The 22,093-nt window shown below is 41.0% G+C and overlaps 1 protein-coding gene across 1 annotated transcript in view; it reads left to right on the forward strand.

Annotated features, from left to right (window-relative positions):
- Window positions 1-282: 282 nt before the first annotated feature.
- The window catches only part of BZW2 (basic leucine zipper and W2 domains 2), a 56,597-nt gene continuing 34,786 nt past the window's right edge, over window positions 283-22,093 (forward strand). The window contains exons 1-3 of the mRNA XM_080383703.1: window positions 283-381; window positions 6,357-6,398; window positions 20,010-20,074. Of these exons, the coding sequence (XP_080239829.1) occupies window positions 20,017-20,074 (58 nt within the window). The 5' untranslated portion in view covers window positions 283-381; window positions 6,357-6,398; window positions 20,010-20,016. The remainder of the gene's footprint in view (window positions 382-6,356; window positions 6,399-20,009; window positions 20,075-22,093) is intronic.

Raw genomic sequence — 22,093 nt, forward strand, 5'->3', positions numbered from 1 at the left:
CTTCTACAGCTCCGCCCTGACAGGGGCCGGCCGTGGGGTAAACCATTCTCACCAAGGTGGGGGGGGGGTTTGGGTGATGGCTGTTTCCATCCGCCGATTTTCCGGCAGAGTGCTGCCTCAAAGAAGGAACCCCCTCCTCTTTTCCCTCTTTCTGAAGTTGAGAAACGTGTTTTGCTTTTATGTTTCCCCCTTTTTCGGGCCTTTCTGCGTCTCCTCCTCCGTGCCCCCCCCGGGACAGTTCTGGGAGTGGTGCGGCCGGGCGGAGGGGGCGGCCGCAGCGGCGCCCGTGTGTCAATGTGTCTGTCCTTCACTCCTCCATTGTTTGCCGCCGCCGCCGCCGCGCCTGCTCTGCCCTCCCCGGACCGCGCAACCACCCGACAGGTGCGGCGGGCGGGCGCCTCTCACGGCCGGGCCGCCCCGCCCCGCGGAGAGCACGGCCGCCGCCGGGCGGGAGAGGCGGCTTAGCCCCGCGGCGGCGCTGCCCGGGCGGGCGGTGGGCGGCCTCCGTGGGCTGCGGCGGGGCAGCTCCGGGCGGGCGGGCGAGGCGCGGGGCCTGTGCGCGGCGGCCATGGCGGGCCCGGGCGGGCGCCGCGAGGGCGTTGAACGGGTGGCCGCGGGCGAAACCCGCGCCGAGGGACGCCGCCGTGCGCGGGTTTGCGGCGCCCGACCGCTGCGAGGGGCGAAACGTCCCTGCGTGGGGCGGCGCGGGGGTCGGCGGGGCGCCTGTTGCGGGCGCGGGGGAGCCCGTTGGCGCTGGGTCTGCTGGCGGGGGGCGGCGGGGCGGGCCGGGCAGCCCGGTCCTGCCGCGGGGTCTGCCGCCTGGCCTCGTCCTGGCATCGGCGTGTGGGGCGGTGCTTTCTAGTCAGGAAAAGCTGTTTATTCCGCTAAAGCGGCCGAATAAAGCCGCGATTGTGTCACGGCAGCGTGTCTCCGAAAGGAAGCAGATTTTGATGAATTGGGAAGTAACGCGCTTGCGGTGTTCAGAGCGGTGCCTTTTGTTAGCGCCTTTCTAAAATTAAACCTTGGGTGGAAAAACGATCGTTGTTACAGATCCAACTTTCCACTCCTGCAGCTGCAGCCCGGTAGGGCGCAGGGATGGTCCTGCGGGTCCCCGGCGAGGGGCAGAGGCTGAGGGTTACAGCGGCCGCGGTTGCTGCCTGTGCGGGGGGGCAGAGCGGGGCCCCCTGCTCCGCGCTGACTTTTTACCCTCCTTTGTCCTACTACTCCGTGTGTATTTTGTGTATGCTTTCTTTTAAGGAACCTGTTTTATCCTGTAACTAATCTTTGAAGGCATGGCTTTATCAGCAAGCTAATTTTATATCTATGTTTTTTCTTCTTTTTCTTTTAGCACTTGCAGGTCATCTCATGGCTTGTTACATACTGAGGTCTCTCAAATACTAATCTCCCTCTCTGTTTTAACGTTTGTTAGTTGCCTGACTGCCTTCAAGGAATGGCGAAGTCCCATTGTTTGTGTCCTGGTCTGTAGAAGAGCACCACTCTCTGAATCTAGCCAACCTCTGTAACTGTTTTGGTAGAAAACCAAAATGTGATATGATTTTATATGACCAAAACAGCTAAATTCTGTATGGTTTCCTGATTTAAAAATCATGGCAATACAGGGATGTATCACCATCTAATTTTACTTCAGTCAACAAGTGTAAATAGGAAAGATTGCTTTGGACTTCAGATTATAACAGATTCCCTTGACATTTTTTAAAATTTTTTTTAGAAAACCAAAAATACCTAAAGGAAATGCCCTCAAGACCAAAGTACTTTTTATATCCTGGTCCAGAAGGAGAGCCCCATGTAGTGCTAACAGAAATCTGTCACTGCCTCAACCATGAAGGCTGAAATTGGGGTTTAAGTGTTCTTTTGTTGGTTCACTGCAGGGTGTGAATTTTACCCACTGTGGACAGATTTTATGATATTATAGTACTCTGATAATCTCTGTGGCACTATTAAATAACAAGCCTACAAGCTTCCTTTTGTACTCCAAAAAAATCCAGTCAGGCATTCAATGTACAAAACTGCATATTGCATTCTGTTTTTTTAAATGTCAGAATGTCATTGCACCCTAAGTCACGGAGTGAACAGGCAGACACAGTTTTTCCTTGGCAGTCTCACTGGATGGAGCTCACTTGGTGACTAAGGCTGCAGGAGTGCTCCATCTGCAAGGGTAATAAAATACTTTAACACTAGTTTAAAATGTTTCTTACTGTTACTTATGGAAGGCTTCTGTATGACCTTCAGACCTGTAGTAGGCAGACATTTCACAATCTTCGGTTTATCCTTGCGGGATCATGATGAAGTAACAAAGTGGCACTGCCTCCATTTTATGTATGGAATTTGAAGCATGGAGGCAGCAAGTGATTTTTTCAAGGTGGCATGGGGAGTCTGTGTCGGGGCAGGGAACAGGAACATGAACACGCAGCTTCTGTACCTTTATGCCTTGCCCAAAATGCATTTTCTTTTATCTACTGTATCTGCTTATTTCACTTCCTTAAGTTGTGGATGGTAATTAATAATGTAAGGTTTGGGTATTACAGAGGGAGAAGGAAATGTTAACCTCACTGCAACTCAAGATATTGTTTAGATTTCAAATTATAAGTATTGCATATAAAAAATTCCCCATTTCCTCATCAGGTGATACACCTGATACTTTTGATCTGCTAAGCAGGTACCAGTGATGATATTTTTCCCCTGTGATTTGCTGGTTCTAGTATGTGCAGGTGTGCTTGTGGGAATTTATGATGGTTTATAATGAATGTATAGGTGATCCAAAACACCTGATGTTTTCTGCAGTTGTTGAGAATAAGATTCATGCAAGAAAATAAGGATTCCTTTAACTGAGTAGCATTTGCTTTTGTTGCATGTACAAAACAATAAGCTTTTTCTTGGATCAAGCTAGGGGAGGACTGCCTTATGCCTTGCAGAGTGCACCATGAAACTTTCAGTCTTTGCACATGGAAGAGAGGAAAAGGAGACACTGGACTGGTTTCACTGGTTTCAATCTGTTTTCTCTCAAATGACTACCCTTTGTGCCTTGCAGGCTTGCTTGAGTTATGGCCATGTACTCTGCTGCTCTGCCAGTGGCAGCATGGGTCAAAGATCCTGTAGCCTCTTTCTGTGCCTGGGTGTGGCATGATCAGAAACTTGGTCTGACCCACTGCATTTTATCTAGGGAAAAATAAAAGTGTAGGTCAAACAAATACTGATATTCCTATGACTTACTCTCCTAGCTCCCATCTTGCTGGTTCACAGCTAAGCACTTCCTTAGCAAAAAGTGGTATCTTTGTGCTTACCTTTGTATTTGATAGCCTGTGGTGGTTTTGGTGTTTATTTTTTTAATTTAGGTAAACTTTGTGTCTGCAGCATCCTGTGATTATAACTTTCACAGCTGCTGGAAAAAGGGCCTCTCTTTATTTGTTTTTGAACTGGCTACTTCATGAATATAGCCAGCATAGCAGCCGTCTACAGAGTTCTCTTTAGAAAAAACTGCTTGCAAGTTTGTGTAGGCTGTATATCGTGTTTTTGAGTATCTGCTTTTATTTTTGTGTATATCTTTAACTGCTCATCATGCAAAGGCAACCCACATAATCTCCCCACAGATAGTGAGGGTTAATGGTGTAAAGAAAAAATTCTTATGTGCTTGGGTAGTGTGCGTTTGTACTACCTGGTTAAAAGTTTCATTTAAAAAAAAATCAGTATTACTTCCGTAACAGAAGCAGATATGTATACCCCTTGCTCCATTTCTATGCTCAGCATTGTCTGTATGATTTAGGGAAAAAAAAATAATTGCTCCTTTGCCAGTTGATTTCGTCTTCTCTTAATTGTTTGTTTTAGATGGGTCCTAGTATGAAAAACTTGCTCAGACCATACATCTTTTTTTGCGTTTCATGTGAGACTTCAAGTCATTGTGATTCTCTTTGATTAAGAGAAATCCAAGCTTTTAAACAAGTAGTTTCATGAATATGAATTCCATGTAGGTAGGTACTTCAAGGTTTTTTGTAAGCGTAATAGAAGAAATGGCATACAAGCAGCATTTTGCTGATAAAAGGACTGAGACGTGTTCAGTGACTGCACAGCAGTATGTGTCAGGGGGCCAGCTGAGCACTTTTGCAAAACTAAGTTCTTTCCCACTTAAGCTTTGCAAATGGTGGCAATAACCCAATCATGCATTAGCACAGCTTCTGTGAGAGCTGATTTGCCATGGCTTTTCAGACAGGTGTTGCTAATATAAATTCAAAACTTCAGAGATATAAAGTAAATAAAATTACATAAAGCTGCAAGGGTTGTACATCTCTGTAGGAGGACATTGAAAAACTTTACAGCCTGTATAGACCCTGCACCAAGTTTTGGGAATCATGAGTGCGATACTGGGAAAAATCAAAATTCTGGATGTGCCGGCAGCAGTTAGTCAGTGACAATTAAACCTCTTTTTTTTTGGTGAAGAATGATGGAGGCCCTTGGGCTAAAGATATCTAATTAATCTAATTTCTGAGTAATTTCTTAACCTAAGGCAAGTTTATTTAAATTTTGCTTGTAGTCATCTACAGATACGTACCTTTTTGTAGGCTTAAGGTGATTGTTCAGGACAGAGGAATAAAATTATGCATTGAGTGGATATGTACTATTAAGTTCAGATTGTTTTAAGAGACATCAATCATCTTTTACTGTTTTTTTCTGTCCTCATTCCTCCTGTACAAGAATTCCTTTGTCTGTGATGTATATAAGGCAGTAAATAGGCTGTCACCTATACCTATCTCACTGCCTGAGCCTACAGGTAAGGTAATTCCATTCTTATATCTAATTTTACCTGTGAACTGGCATGGTTCTCCATTTAAACTGTGGAGTTGATTTCTGATACTGTTTCTCTTTTCATGTGATCTGTTGTTGATTAAATATGAACAACTGCAGCAGTATTTACTTGTTAATTTAAAATAGTGACTGTCTATTCAAAGGTAACTGAAATACTTCAAGGATCACTCAGAGATAGTGCTGGTGTGTGAGAAGAAAATTGACAAATGGAAAAAATCTATTGCTTCTTTATAGAGAGAAGTTTGTGGAGTGCAGTAATATTCTGCCATGCCTGAAAAGCTTTCTGAACTTGCCATACTGTACTTATTAAATCTAGACATGGATCTTGTAAGAGAGTGCAAAAGTAAAAATAAAAGCTATTCGTTCCAAAATAAAAAGCAAAATAGAGAGAGAGTCCAGTGACCAAAGGGGTGGGTGTAGTGGTGTGGTGGCCATATTTACAGCACTGCGGTGCTTCTCAAGACTCTTACGTACTGTAAAGCTGACAGCAGAATGAAACACTTGAGTTTCAGTGTTTAACAGCTTTGGTCTTCTGCAAAGTGAGGCTGTGTGTTGCAAGCATAATAAAGGAAAATCATGTATTTGTAACATTGCTAGTAAGCCTTCCGACTGGGATCACAGTTTTGCAATGGGGTTATAGGTGTACATGGCAGCTCATGTAGATCAGATAGCAAGATTAGGAAGTTTTGGTACGTGCTTCCTGGGCAAAGGGAAAGTAGTTCAGAGGTAAGTTAATTGTGAGTAAGTACAGAGGCTGAAACCTGGGTAATGGCTTGTACACGGAGTAGGAGGTTTTTTTCCCCTGTTGCTCTGTCTTGTTCCCACTTGCCTTTAGATATGCTTTTATCACTAAGTACATTTTAATATGATAAAAAAACTTCCTCACATGTGCTATGTAAAACAAATAATCTTTTGTTGTTACGTATTTTGGTTTTAAAATTCCCAGAAGTCAAGAAAGTATTTCCAGGAAGTAAATAGGTAATAAATCTACCATAATAGGAACGTCAGTAAGAGCTGCTAGTTTCTATGTGTCTGAGAGCTTTTGAAATTAGAAATGTGGGTTTTCCTGGTACAGAAACTGCTGAGTTTTCTGTAGGAATTTTAAAAGTCATTGAGTATTTCATACATAGGCATGTTTTGGAGTTCTATATAAGGATTTACTCTGCAAAATCTGATAGGTCAGATGGAGAAGTTTTATACAGAAATTGCTTGCAGTTATTGTAGACTTACAGTAGCAAACAAAGATTATTGCTTTTAGTCAGCCTGTAAGAAGGATGGATTACCTCTGGTAAGAATTGGAATGATGGACAGACAGGTCAGGCAAGGAAAATGCTAGATGCAGTCTGGGACAGAGAGGCTGGTCAGGGATGCAGGAAGGAAGCATATCCTGTGGTGTCTTGAATCCCAATGAGTCACACCCTTCTGCACCTCCTTCAACTACTGCAGACAGAACAATTAAATATAGCTTTGGAGTTGTACTTCATTGTAATAACCACTATTTCATGTGTTTTCCTTAAATGTGTTTTCTTTTCATGCAGAAAAAGACGTCTAAGCAGTTCCACAGTTTGTAATTTGCAGGCGTAAGTGATCCTTTCATTTTAAGTTTTATTTCTGTAAATAAAATCCTTTACTTCTCTAGAAGCGTCTTCAAGAGGGAAAATTTATGAAATGCATTCAAGTTATACATTAGTCATTTTTCTTCTGATAAGGCACAAGGGTGAAATCTTAGGAACATGTTACTGAGCATTAGCAGATCCAGAGATCGTCATTTATTTTCATTGCCATTTCACGCCTCATGCGATAGAAAATTAGAAAAATAAAGTATATTACTGGTTTTGAATAGTCAAGTAGAAGTCAATCCAAGAAGAGAGGATGGTGAGTTTGGTTGGTTTGGTTTTTTGGTTTTTTTTTCAGTCTACAACCTGCTCTGTATGTGCCAGTTCTAGTAGGAGTTTGGTTAGAGTCTTGTTCCTGGTTTTGTCCCGTGTCTCTGCGCCTCTCTGAGGTACTCCTGAAGCCTGTGCTGGTCTAGGTCTGCTTTGACTATATTGTCTTAATGCATGGTTTCCCGTGACTGAGACCTGAGGATCCCCAAACCAGTCAGCTGGTGCTATGGAAGCCCAGTGTTGTGCTGTTGAATCCCATTCTGTCAGAGATGCTTTTTTTCCCCTCTACATTTTGCGGCAAGAAGAGGCCTCAGTCAGTGTTCCCAGGGCCACCTGAGGCCTCGTCTCTGTCCTTGAGATTCGTTGTCCTCTCCATCAGTCCCAGCTCCCTTCCCAGCACAGGGAAACACCTGCTTCTCCTGTACTGAATACATGGATGAGATCTTTTGCCAGGTTTTGAGTTTGGCTATCTTGTTATGCAGAACTTTATTAGAAGATTTTTCCTTGAGTTAGAGAAAGGAAGACATACTCATAATTTACTTTTCCAAAGGATCCAAGGGAAGGGCTTTTTATTTTTAGTTGTTTTATTCCTGTTAAAATATTTAATGCTGTATACTGAGAAGTGCCTTCTTCCCAGTGTGCCCTGCCATCAATATGTCAATCTATTTGTATCGCAGTTACGCCTCCAAGATCCTTCTTTATGATAGTGAACTGGTTCTGTAGTGACCTACACTGCTGAATCATCAAGGCTTCGGACTGTCAGGTCTCTCCTGTGATGGGAGTTGTGCAGTTCTTGAACTTCCATCTGCAAGCGGTGATCCTGAAGCTGAGTGTGTCGAGCCAAAGCATTTAATAGATAGCCTGTCTGATGCTAGGATTACTTCATTAGCTTCTCTCCCCGAGTTAATTATTTTTTTTTTTCCTGGGTATAGGAAGGCCTGATCTTTTCCCCATTTTCCTTTGTCTTGTCTTGTCACTTTAAACGGTTGTTGACCTTTTCAGTCTGACCTGGTAGGTATTAGTGCTGCAAAAGCAGTGTTATGGTATGAGGAGACAACACAAATAAAATCTTTTGAAGCTGTGGGAGGACAAGATGTCAGTGATGAGGGAAAAGGGCACTGTTCCTAGTGTAGACCAAGATGTTCCCTGTTTATTCTTTTCAACCACCTTGTTCCTTTTTTTTTTTGTAATCCCAGTAGAAGTTACTCAGTTCCTGTTAATAACTAGGTTATTCAATTACTGAATAGCTACCTTAATTAATATTCTCAACAATTGGTTAATAAAGGTTCATATCACCATATTCTTAATCTGAAATATCAGCTCTGGTTTTGTAGCATTGTCAAGAATAGAGGAAAAATACAATCTATTGCAAAGCCCCTGCTTGAGAGTCATGTTGAACATCTGCTTTCGTTTGTTTTAGATTTATAAAAGCCTAAATTTAGGTTGGCGCTTCGCTGACTTTGCATTTTATCTTCCATTAGGAAAGAACATGTATCAGGTTTTCTAGTCCTTCATCTCTACAGAACATATCAAACTAGGCAGAGCAACATTCGAGGTGGGATGCAAATGCAATGGTCTGCATGGACTTCGTCAGTCAGTTAATTGACTTTGAGAGTCTGGCTGTATCCATGACAGAACAGATATATATTTTGGGATTTAGTATCAATTCACTTCTTAAAATTAGATATTTTTTTTCTTTTAGTTTTCCTTGTTGTATGATAGATGCAGTAGCTGTTAACATTTTTTTTGGCTATTGAAAGCTTCTGTTTCTTTCAAAAGGACAGGAGATGTAGCACTGAAAGGTATATGCCCCTTTTTCACTGAAGGTTAATGTATTTTGTAGAATCCCTTCTAGATACATGCTCAAGAGCCCTAGATTAACTTCTGTGTCTTTCTGAACTCAGAGAAACCAGCCAAACCTTTCTCATTAGTAAACCTTTTAAATTCTTCCTATCTTGCATCCTCATAGGAAGCAAGTTGTAGAAATCTATTAATAGAGTTTTTTATTGGTATTCCTGCTCTCTTGTGCGTACATCTTTGTGCATATACCTGCAGATACATATCGCGTGGAACCGTTGTTAGGTTGTTTGCAGAAGCAGGTTGCTGATACTGGTCTTTCCAGTGCATGAACAACAGCGCTGTAAACAGGAGAATAATTTCCCTATTAACAGTGTCAAATACCCTTGTGCTGAGCTGATGCTGATACAGCCCAACCAACCACAAAGCAGATAGATGTATGCTGTTTCTGCCGATGGAGGCTAGGCTGGCTGCTGTGGTAATATTTTATGCCCATTTAAAAAGATGTTAAGCCTCTTCCAGTTAGAAATCTGTAACTCCTGCATAACGCTTGGCTTCAGAAACTGGGTTGGGTGTGGGTGGGTGGTTGTGGTCTGACACTGAGCACATTCTCACAGCGTATTTGTGGCACGCTGGATTTTGAAACTTCTCAGCCAACAATGGAAATTCTGTGAATGATTTCAGAAAGATAAGCAAGCAGGTCTACTAAATTAACTATAGAACTGAATAATACACCATTAGTAATTGTCCTATTGTTAATTTTGGGTGTGTAATTAAACTCTTAACTCTGCCTGAGACATTTTCAGAGGGCACTGAGCTATAGACTCACACAGATTGCTAGTCTGCAGGTGTGAATTTCTGTTGTAGAAACCGATGAAGTTTGATCTAGTTCAGATATCTGAAGTGCCTAAAGCTGAAGCTGTTCACAAGAGACTCCCTTAAGATCTCACCTTAAGATGGACAAGCAGAATATTTTGAGTAAGATATTTTCTGGAAATATTTACGTACATCAATGGTGAAAAGAGGCAAGGATCACAGGGTCAGACCTAGGTATCTGTTGCTGATTTTTAAAGTTAGGTCAAATGCACCCCATTTTTGGGTTCTGATGGTTGGCTGTTCGGTCAAAAAAAGTGGATATGAGTGTTAGTTTAACTGATTGCCTCCTAAAATGATCGATAGTGAAATAAGTAGTGGTCCTTACAACTAACAATATTAATTAAATTGTTGGGTTTGCATTGGACTGAACTGACAGCTGCCTGTGCTCCCCTTTCCAGTGTGTGGGCACAAAGTGCTTCAGGTACTGCTGCAGTGTAAGTGGTGCTGTCCGCAGGTGGGATTTGCTGCCTCTGTGATTGAGTGGGGTGAAATACTATATACCTGCTCTGGTCTACATATGGATGAGACACAAGTCTCACAATAACGTCTACTAGCTTTTTGTAATGTGGTTAAGCTGTTAGTACATGATGCTGATACTGGAAAATAGATACAAATTGGTGAAGCAACAGGCTAATTTTTTTTTTTTTCTAGCTCAGGTAGTTTATGTTGCTACTTTATTTGACTTCCTTTTGTGGCAGTGTTTCTCAATTCTGAGATTTTGGCCACCTGCATATATAAATGTATTTCTGAGAACGGAGTTTTCATCTGATAGCAGTAATGATCAAAATGGCTTATAAATAGATCTTTTTGAGGAACAAAACTATTAAGATGCATTCATAGCGTTCATAGTAGCTGTTGCTTGCAATGCTGTGTTTATAGATAGACTCTTGAATCTTTTGGCTTAGTTTGATGGACTTCAGAGTTTCCTGAATCTGGATTACCAACAAAGACATATTCATGATTTTATGCATTTATATTTTCAGATAAGCGTTGCATTTAGTGTCATATATGTTCAGATACAGCATGAAAGAAAGCTAAGAAAAGGGAAGCTGTACTGTTGAAACTGAAGAAGATGTGGTGGTTTGAGCACTTCTGTGAATATGTCTGTGCGTGGTATATCAAAATAGAGGACACTGCCATATGTGTTTGCTTAGCATTTGAGCTTTTTGGTTACCAGACTGAAACTGATCTCCCAGTTTGTTCTGGTGTGTGAACAGTGTTGGGGTCCGATACTCTGACCAGCTTCTTTTAGATACTCCACATATGGAGGGTGTGATATTTAATACCTAATTTACTTACCTGAAGATAGTTGGTGTTACATGGGATTTATGATGTAGCAGAGTGATACAAATGTATTGAAAACACAATACAAATTTAAGTTACACAAACAAAGTAAAACAGTTGCAATCCACAGTACAACTGCAATACCTATATGATTCCTATTACCAGTCTCTACAATATACTCACCATCACAATGCTGGACATCCCCAATCACTGAAAAGAAATATGTGGCTTGAATCACAATATTCTTTACAGGCTGGCTCAGAGCAATCTATGGATTCATCTGAGAGCTTTTGGGCTTCTGCATAAAGGTGAAGAAATGACTTTCTGAAGTAAGGGTGAGAGTGCTGGTATGTGAGCTGCCAAGAGGTGGGTAGGATAGCAAGTGTTGTGTGCCCCCTCTCTGCATGTTCAATCTGTAATAGCTATTTTTCTGACTCATCTAGGATAATAGCTGATTGTGTGTGTAGCCACCCCATGCCATACACTGTTGGGTGAGTTTTGGGGTTGGTTGTTGTTTTTTTTTTTTTCAGCACCCAACTTGTGGATATGAATCATTATCGGTTGCTGTAGAATATCACAGCTGGGTGTGAGGGGAATTGTATCCATGACTGCCTAGAAAGTAACTATTTGCAGGTTGAAGCAATCTAAGCATTGAATACTTTTATCCCCTGCTCCACGAATTTGCTCATCAAAATGAGTGTGTTCTGTGAAAATGTTCAGCCCACTCTGAGGAGGAGGAAACAGCCACAGGGAACATGGGACCGCTTTTGGGATACAGAGTGATACAAGTCAGTTATGGTCTCCTTTTCCATCCAAGTGAATGCTGCTAACAGCATAATCAGTGTTAGCTGGTATGTTTGGAATAGCTGACATGGTGAAAAGCGTTGTGCGTTTCCACTGCTGGCTCTTTATGCCATCTCTTTTTAGCCAGAATTCGGGTATCTGGAAGCTGATTCACTGTCCTGTAGGTAAAAAGCCCTGTCTTAACTTGGTGAACTCCTTTCCCTTGCACATGCTTTGAAGAAATAATTAGGGAGTTCTAAGTTAAAACTTGCTTTACTGCTTACAGCAGTTGTCGTTTTGTTAAAGCCAAGGCCTTCGCTACTTGCAAGTGTGTAGGAATTGCTGGCTATTAATACATCCCTCCTCCGATTACTGTATTTAGTTCATGAAATAATAAACTGTTAGCAGCTGGGGGGCATTGCTTTCTGGAGAATGCACACTTTGTAGTTGTTTTTTTTTTTATTTTTAAGCTTAGTCTGTGTAATTTTGAAGACAGTTTCTGGGTTTTCAAATGCTGCAGTGCTGTATCCTGGAGACACTGGTTATCTCCTGCGCTTTTGCTGCTGGTCAGAGCTTTGCAGTAGCAAGAAAAATGGAAGCGGCACATCTTCTAGTTTTATTGTTGTGATATTTGAATTGTATGGGAAGGGTCAACACTGTAAAAACTTTCAGAGGGCTGATACATTAAAGAAAGAGAAGCAGGGTGGACTTGAGCAGAGGAGTGGTACTGTAGATGAGAAAGCTGTTCTTCCTGCACTGGTCTTCATTACTGAGCTGTTGTTGTCTTGTGTCTGATGGACTTCATTGCTACAAGTGAAGCCTCTCTGTATTTTTTTTTAACATGTTTTGTTCTGAATACTTGCATTTATTGGTTTATTGGAGACCTGGTTCAGGGGGACCCTATAAAAATATTTCTTCCAAGTGTACTGTGAACAGTGGTTAGTAGAATTCTCTCTGCCAAGCATTAATGAAGGATTAAGCTAAATTGCAGCAGTACCTTTATAATCATGTTTTTGCAAGATTTCAGCTACACCATTTTCCCTTTAGCAGCATCTTCTGTGAGGATTGCTGAGATGATTATATTTTTCAGAATAAACAGGACATCCAATGTCTCTCTGAATTCAAGAATCCTCTTCTAATGTGTACACTATATATTTAAAGTGGTATTTCGTATAAGGAAAAAACCTTGTTAGCTTTGGAAGAGTACCATTCTCTGCTTGTTTTTTAAGTTCACCTGATTCTAATCTCTGCTGATGCTTTTTATCCTCTTCTAAGAGGTTTTCTTGCTGGCAACGTTTGCCATGGAGTTGGATGACTAGCAGTCACCTTAAAATGAATGTCAATTGGTTATGAACTGAACTGTAGCAATACACATTCTCCATTATCTCAGGGTACTCCAGTTAGGAGCCTAACTGGAACAGTTAAGGAGCTGCCTTAGAGAGCTCTCAACAGTCTGAGAAAAGCTCCTACTAATACCTAGTCCTTGAAGAATTATATCTAATTCCTCCTCTTAGTTGCTGAAAGAAACCTGGTTACCAAAAGATAACTGTGTGTGTGTCAACCCAAGTGCATGATTTAATTTTCTTGGCTTGTATTTTCATCTGTCGATGATGAAGAATTTTTACTCTATTTTGGGGGGTTTGGGTGTTTTTATTCCTCTCTGTGCTGACTCATGCATTTTTCATATGATCGCTGATTATGAAATAGAGAAGTGTGTTGCCTTCGTGGTTTAATTTACAGTTCTCTTGGCCTTGTGAAGCGCATCTGGAGTGCTTTGGTCATGGGAGACTTCTGGTTTTACCTTGTTATTCGGCTGAGCTGCTTCTGTAGAAATTCTTAGTTAGTGACCTAATAAACACCTGCTCTGCTGAAATAGGTGCATTGAGCTAGATCTCTCATGCAGTGTGTGATTGGTGGCATGGGGTTTTATGACTTGTTTTTCAAGAAACATCTTCCTGCGCATCCCAGTTTAGCGGTTATATGATGCAAATTTTGGTGAGTTTGTCTTCTCATTTTTTTCTGGGTTTACTTAGTTCTGAGCTGGATAGCTACTCACAAGTTGCATGCACAATTCTTGGCTGGAGAGTCTTGCATTAACACAGTTTTTTACTTTATTTAGTGTGTGCTAAGTTTCATTCTATTTTAGTATTTGTACTTGCTACAGAATGAAAACCACTTCCACTTGTTTCATCTGTTTTCTCTCTCCCATTGGGCATACTAATAAAGGGCAACACTTTTACTTGAGTGGACACTTACTCTTTACTGTGGAAAAACACTGTTCTGTATTAAAAATGGAAAAAAAAAAGATTTAAGTGCTTTAAGAGCTTTGGATGGCTCTTTTGGGAAAGGCAGGGCATTTAGTGTATGTCAAAAGATAGTGTTGTAGCAGGTTTAAGATAATACCCGATAGCCGCTGGTGACTAGGGCATGCTTCCAAGTATGAAATCAAAGGTCAGTATCTAGCTGCTTCATGTAGTATAATGTCATAAGCAAAATCAATCCATAAAAGAAGATGTATTTTTCAGCAATAAACATGTAGATTAGCAGTATCCTTTTTTTATGTAATTATTAAAACATGAGGTTGATTGTATTTACCCTGCACATCATTATGTGGCTGCTTAGTCCTTCCATATTGCCATCGAGGTCATTTGTGCAGTAAAATCAGTGAGGGGATTTTAATGTGGCAAGAGCCTGGCTCTGGGTTTACTGTTTGTAATGAGTGGAACCTTTGGGGTAAAGATCTCATAAACATTGTAACTCAGCTGGTGGCCTCTGTGGGCAAAATAGCAAGATAAACCTTCTGGCTGCCAGTGCTGCCCTTACTGCTGATTTACACCTTCGTTGAACTTGCAGACCTCCAGGTTATTAGTCACTTCTGAAAAAAAACCTATGTTTTAGGAACAGAGGGCAAGAGTTGGAAAATGGTGTTGAAATAACAGTTGTCAACTTGTGTAAAGACAATCCAATGCATCTCACTAAGTGTAGGGGTTTGTTCTTGCTGTGTCCCCAGATGTGCGATGAAGGAGAGAGGAAGGGTGGCTTCTTAGCGCTGCTCTGGTCCTTTCCTCTGCATTTGGAACCCTGGGAAGCAGCAAACAGAGCTTCTTACTTCCTTATTTTTTCCACAGTATCAAAATGAGCTGCAGCAGGAGGTTGGGAGCATTGCCACTGCTCTTCACGTTGTGGGCTAGCCACTGTACTGCCTGAGATGTATAAATAAAGTGCTTTTCCTTCATACTGACCAAACCTGGGAAATGTTGGCAGCTGAGGTGGATTTTTTAGCCTTATGAGGGTGTGAAAGCTGTGTTAAAGCAGAAAATGTTTCACAGCTGTCATGGCAGTGAATGCTGCAGCAACTGAGGGCTGCGTGACCGATGTGCATTGTGTCTGCTTGCCTCTCGCTGCACCCAGGTGTTGGGGAGTGCCTGTGGAAAAGTAGGAGCTGCAGGAGTCCCCACAGGGACTCAGTGTCCCAGTGGAAAGTGAGAAGCCTGACAAGGAGTTGGTGAGAACCAGTGGCTGCATTGCATCCGCTCTGTCCTGTCATCCCCTTACATCATTCTGTACCTCTGTACTGGTAATGATTTATGCGTTTTGCACCTACAGATTTTGTTAGCTCGTAATCTAGCTGCCTGCTGCCTTCCTGGGGAGTGGAGACAGCTGTTGGCTGCACACTGACATGTTTCCTCTGCAGCAGAAGTACAAGGGCAGCTCTTCCTCCATGCTGCTCGAGTTTGGTAATTTGATTTTGACATAACTCTTTGGCTCGCTGCTGAAAGAAGAGGAAAACCCTCTTCAGGTTTTCATCCTAAACCTGGAACTGTAACAGTGAGAGGATGAAAACACGTAGTAAACATTGCTGGATGAAAAAGACCCAATAAAGCCTTTCAGTGTTCTGGATATTCCAGTTCTTGGGGGGAAAAAAGATTGGCCTTGATACATGGCTTGGGGTTTTTCCTTTGTAGAAACTCTCCCTATCTATGCTTTTATTTTATTTGACTTTGTGATGAGTGCTCCTGTCTTGCATGGTATCTGAGCAAGGGAAGGAGATGGAAGTAATTCCTGCCAAGCATCTGTTCCTGTGAAAGCTGGTGGTGCTGTGTTTGTGGTGCGTTGGCAGCTCTCTCCAGCACCCTGTCAATCAGACACTGTCAGCACAAGTGCCTGCGGCCGGATCAGCATCCCTTGGAGCCCTCTGGTCGGCTGCCCAAAAGGTCGCCACCTGCCCCTGTGGGCTCCCTTGCTGTTGTTACAGTGCCCTGCGTACGTAGAGCCATAAACTCTTGGTAGGGAGTTTTATTGAACAGTTGGTTTTTTTAATATTGTCTGGCATTGATTTCTCTTTCTAAGTAGGACAGTGAAGTTTTGCTGCTGAGAAGCAACTGTTCCTGAATTCATTGTGAGCATGTTAATAGCTGAAGAATCTCAGATGATTCTGAGATTTCAAGTGATGCTTAGAAAAACAGTATTTGTTTGGGTAAAAGATTTCAGTATTTTATTATTTTTTGTTTAATTTGAGCAACATGTTTCCAGTATTGTAGCTTGGTAGAAACTTTGGCCTTACAAAGGCTTTAAATAATTTAGGAGTTAATCTTTGTAAGAATTTCCCTGTGGTATGGATAAAAGACGGCGCTTTTCTAACTTGTTAAGCAACTTCAAACTTGGTGAAGCTCTGAGGTAACTTTTACTTCATCTGTTGCTGGTTTTATAAATTAATTTTAATTAGTGCTAGGTTTATTAATTGAATCTGTTGCAATTTTTTATTAATTGTGTGGGAAGGATTGGTTGATTATAGAAACTGCTATATAATATATGTCCAGGTATCTACAACTGTAGATGTCCCTCAGTTTTGTTTTAACTGTTCAGGGTCTTTAGCATGTAAGTGAGAAGCAGCTGCAGAGAAGGCTGAACTTGTGCACTTCAAGCAGTTTCAGGAGAGTGTAACAATTCAACAACTTATATATTTTTTTTAAATATGAATCTGTTTTGCAGAAGCCTGTTAAAACAGGTTCCCAAATCCACTCCTACTCTTGTTAAGTCATGCATTTTTTTTTATTTTTCTGATTATTTCTGTAGCTGTAAGTTAGTTACCAGCAGGCTTAGACATTCTGAGGTTTGTATGGAAAATGAACCTCTTTTGGGATGTGGTGTCTGGTTCTGTGCTGCTCTCTGCCATCTCCTTCTTGAGTCAGCCCAGCTTCTGACTTACCTGCTTATAAAATAAAAGTGATTGGCTATGGAATTTAAACACATGAATTTTCTACAAGAGGTTTTATGAATCCTAAAGGGAGAATCAAGAGTAAAACATTTATTGCTGAGCTTCTCCCTTCTTCTGTAGAAGAGTGGAGTCTGTGGAAGGAGTGTGCTAAGGAGCTATCAATTCCACATCTCTTGCTCACTTTTCTGCTAGCAATTTGTATCAATCCTGGAGGATGTTGGGCTGCAAGATACAACTTTGACTAGTGGTTTGGGTTTTCTTTCTGAGGCTATTTCCTTCCTACCCATACCCATCCATAAGATCTTTACTGCTCTGAAACAATTATGGCTTCTGTAGCTGGCATTTAAAAATTTGACTTTGGCTTTGACCTACCCAGATTCTATACCTTTCAAAATAGAGAATATATGTAATATTTCAAGTTATTTTATGATTTCAAGGCTTTATAGCTACATGACAACTGAGAGGCAGGCTGCACTGCGGTGCAATCGAATGTACCGTGCAAGTTGATATGCTGCCACCCTGAATTTACAACCTTCAGACATCATTTTTGTGTTGTTGTTGGTGTGTTCTTGACTAAAAACAAAACACCAAAAATTTTGCATTGCTTTATTTTGTAAATTTTAAGCTGTTGTCCAGGCACTTGTTGTGGTGGCAACAACACTGGAAAGTCTTATTTGCAGTAGCTGATGTTATTTGTAGTATAGATACATCCTGGGCTGTCATATAGATCACTGGGTTGGTTTTGCTCAGGCTCGTGCTGCAGTTTCTTGATGGAGGTGCCCGTGCTCTCCCTGGGCTTGAGGAATCGCCTTATAAAGCCTGACCCTCACTCAGATAACAGATTAGAGCGCAGTGCATTTAAAGCTAAATACAGAAGAAGGCAGATCCTGTGTTCCTAGTAATTAACTATTCAAGAGTCTCTTCTGTTGCACTGAACCTCTAGTCATTAAATCTGCTGCAAGTGGTGAGTCTTACTTTAACTGGTTTTTTTGTTAATATCTTGTTCCCAGCTGTCTTAAAGGGCATATATTATATTCACAGTTCACAGGGAACAGTTCTAAAATCAGATAGTCAAGCTTCAGGTGCATGCAACAATTCTCTCAGTTTAAAAAGACACTGTCAAAGGAAAGGAGAAGTCTAGTGCTAGAAAGGTAGCATGTGCATTTATATCTTTTCTAGCAAGTGGGAAGCCATACCAGTCTGGCTGGGTTGAAGGTCAGGTGTCATTAATTTCATTGCCCCCAAGGCTTGTGTGTGTTCGTTAAGCGGGCACTGTCAATCCCAGCCCGATGCCATGTTTGTGCTCTGAAATAGCTGTGACAAGAGGATTAATTATTATCTGCTGCGTGGCTTGCTTGACACTTTCTTTCCAAACCTCTTGGGCTCCTGCAGTCTCTTGAAATGAACATTTTTAGACCCAGAGCAAGGCATAAGGTATCAGGGCCAAGCATAAAAACGATCAAAAATACATGGGTGAATATTACATCTTACAGATCAGTCTCTTGCAGATAACTGAAGGTCAGAAAGGCAAACCAGATAAATAAGTCAAATCTAGCTGGCTAGAGGCTGGGCTGTTGCTTATCCCTGTGGACTGCTACCTCATCTGCCTAATTAATTTGTAAAGCATCTCCGGTCCCTCTGCCACCGAGAGGGTTAAGTGGGGGAAGGAGACTTTTGAGCTCTGCTGTGAAGGGAGGCTTGGATCCTACAGTGCTTTAAAAGATCCTGTGATATCATGCTTTGCCATTTTTAAATCTCTTTGCCGATGGGCAGATTGTTTTTTCCAGAAGACTATTCAGTGTTGCAGATGTTTTGAAATGCCCTTTGGTCTGTTAAAACCATAGCTTTAAATCTCAGTGGTGAATACGAACCTCTCCGTTTAACTGCTTGTTGCATCTTTGTATTTTTCATGACTTGCAGGAAGCAGAACCAGTCTTGACTCTGAACTTTACTGGCTATTTCCAGTGCATGCATGCAGTTTTTGACTGTGGCTAAGGGGTAGACCTAGACTAGAAAGCATAGAAAGCAGTGATTTGCCAAGTTAAAACATTTGAAATGCTGCAGAAGTGGCCAGCTAGTGATGCTGCAACTAGATGAGGAAGTTTGGTGAATGGGAACATACTGTATAGCTGGTGCATTGTTAACATAATGGTTAACTTTCAGGGTAGAGAGAGCATTACTTGGATAGTAACATGTGATTGATGGCATCTTTCTAGCCACAGACCTCGAGTTTCTCTTTACCCATGGTAAGAAGTGTTGGAAAATGTATGTACTTTTAAACTAGACCTGCAGAGTCTGCAATGAAGAAATACAAATGATAACTTTAGTTTTACAAAAAATTGTATTAGGAGAACATGCCCAAAGGACAAAGCTTGGTAAGGCATATTTCTGGGTGAGTGAATCGTACCTAACAGTGACCTAATGACCTGCAGGGTGTGAAGTAGGTGGCCTGAAAGTCATAGTGCTGGCACTTGCTGTTGGCAAGACAGGGGGATGAGCCGTGATGATTACTACATGCTGCAAAGCTTCCTTGTATTCACTTTTGTTTGCGTTCAGCTACGTCTTGTGTCATTAAACTAATTATATCCAAGGCTGAAAAATAGTTTTATTTAGATAAAATGGCATTAATATGTGATTACTTCCCAAATTTGTAAACTTTGCATGTTGAGATTCACTGTTAAGGTCTTAAGTAATATATGCCGAATATTTTTACTCTGTGTGTAGCGTGCATACTATTTATTTATACACAAAGTTGATGGGGGGAGGGATTTGGTTATCTTTTATTTTTACAACACCAACATGTTTTTAGCAACAAGATACAGCGATGCTTGGAAGAAACATTTGAGCGGGATTTGATGGTTAAAACATTGCCTAAATGGTTAAACAGCAGTCACATCTTCAGCGGGACAGCATGCAGTCCTGGGAGTCAATCTGCCTGGTGAACTTGCTGCCTGGCATGGAGGGTGAGACCTGTGCCATGCTGAACCCCACCAGGACAGCTCCCAGCCCTGCACCTGCTGTCTTCTGTGCCCCCGAGCATCCTCGTGAGCTGCAGGGGCAGCAGTAAGGGCAGAGCCTCCATCACCTTTCTGCTCAGGTTTGAACCTTCAGGGTGTTTTGTAGAGATGTGAAGAGCCAGGTTTTGAGAGAAGCACATCTCATTGAAGTTATTCTTGGATTGTAGCACTCCTCATATTTAAGATAATGTGAATTATTCTTTGAGTATACATCAAGAACTTTCCCTTTCACATGCTGAGATTTTACTCACTGAATCTTTTTTTTGCCTTTAGGTTAAACTGTCATCTGTAAATGCGATAGTAAAAATATGTTTTTCTCTTTTTCTCTAGAAATTTTATGAATAAGAATCAGAAGCCGGTGCTAACAGGCCAGCGGTTCAAAACTAGGAAGAGGGGTAGGTTACGTTACATTTTTTACTTATTTTTCTTTCTGTTAAAAGGACTGGAAACAGGGCGGGTGGAATAACTTGAAAGTTGAATAGGAATAAGGGTTTTCTCCCCTTCTCTTCAGCCATGTTAAGAGTCCAGATGTTATTTTTAAATAGGCACTACAAATGTTATTATTTCTGCTATATATCTTAGGACTTTCTGTAAAATTTGGGTTTATTAGCTGTTAAGTCTTGTAGAAGTCTCAGTTTAAAAATAGATTCTAATGGAGTTTATGGTATATTAACATATAAGGAAGAAAACTTATTAGATGGGGGTTTTTTAGGTGTTTCTTAAAATGCCCTTTTCAACTGAGAAAGCAAAATATGAGTGTTTAATTAAAGGTTGTGTAAAGAATATTATCTGGCTTTTTGGGGTTTGGTTTTTGTTTTTATTTCTGTGGCTCAAATCAATGCCGTCTTTATTCTATAAATGAACCTTTCACATCTAAAAAGGAATTCTCTCACCTTCCTTCTCCATGAAATGGTCAGATCATCTCATTAGCCCTGCATTCTGTAACAACAGAGGTCAGAAAGCTCCTTTTTCACAAATATTTCTGCTGTGTTAGTGTAGTTTAGGTTTTTATTGTTAAAATAAATCAATTACCATTGTGTAAGTCCCATTTTACTCATTGTGATACTTATTTTCTGTAAACATGACCCAACACTCTTTCTTTTATTTTGCATCAATTTGTAAAGAAAGCAAAGTGGTGCTAGTTATACTGATCATCCATGTATTTTGTTCAGCAAGCATCATCCTAACATTCTTGCTTATATTATACTCAGAGTTCATTTGTCACGATGTAGGTGTCTGAGAGGAATGCCCCACACTTTGAGGCAGAGAGCAAAAATATACGTAATAAGTGATTTTTTTTCAGAAAAAGAAAGTCTTGTTTGTGAAAAGAAGACTTAAATCTTTTGCTGTTGCAATAGCAAACTATTATAGCACATGCAGGTGGGGTTCCTATCTGTCATGTGACAGACTTTTTCCATCTTGAATGTCCTGTTTCTGATCAAAAGCTAACTACTGGTTTTAACGTCTTGTGACAGAAGATGTAATTAAGACAGTTTTCTCAGTGTGAATGAGAGAAACAAAAAGGGTTAGTAACCTTTCTCAGAAAATTACAGATTTTATCATGAGTCAGAAGAGCTGAGTGAGTGTCTTAAGATCTAGGATGATCACGAAGCTTGGATGAGAATTGCAAATTAGTTTGTTTTCAGTCGTGCTAAGAAACTCTCGCCTTTTCCTCCCTTTCGCATGTCACTTCTTCAGTTTGACTGATGTGGTCTCTTAAATAGAAAATGTCCTTTCTGTGATGCACATACAATGTTTGTAGGTGTAATTCATTAAAAAAAAGAAACTTATATTGCTTGTAATTACGATGCTCCAGTAATTAGTGGGATTAACTTTGTATCAGAATGGTCCAGAACGTTATGCAGTAGGAGCTGTACACTGCATTAACTAGCAATACCATAGATGTAGTGAGAACAGTGGAATTAACAATCCCTGAAGAAGTGTCTGTCAAATCAACTTGTAAAAACAATCAGATATGCACACTGCTGGATTGATCCAATATGTTACTTAGTCTAGGTCAGTCAATTATGGTACATATGTTATTTGAAAAAAAAATCTTAGAAAATGTTCTCTCATAAAGACTTTCTTTTCAGTCCATGTTTTGCACCGTGTTTGGCATAAGGGGTCCTAATACAGATTTAGTCTTTGTCTCCTATTTTATACAAGTAATAATTAGAATAAAAAGATATTATTTGTAATTCTGTGCCAATGTGAATTTCTGTTGCAGTGATTGGAAGTGGCACTAGATCACTTGTTAACTACCTAGAATCATAAATTCATAGAACAGTTTGGGTTGGAAGAGACCTTAAGGATCTAGTTCCAACCTGCTTGCCGTGGGCAGGGACACCTTCTGCTAGACCAGGTTGCTCGAAGCCCCGTCCAGCCTGGCCTTGAAGGAAGAAGACAGACACTTG

Source organism: Falco punctatus (assembly GCF_963210335.1).
Source record: "Falco punctatus genome assembly, chromosome: 4".
Classification (NCBI taxonomy): Eukaryota; Metazoa; Chordata; class Aves; order Falconiformes; family Falconidae; genus Falco; species Falco punctatus.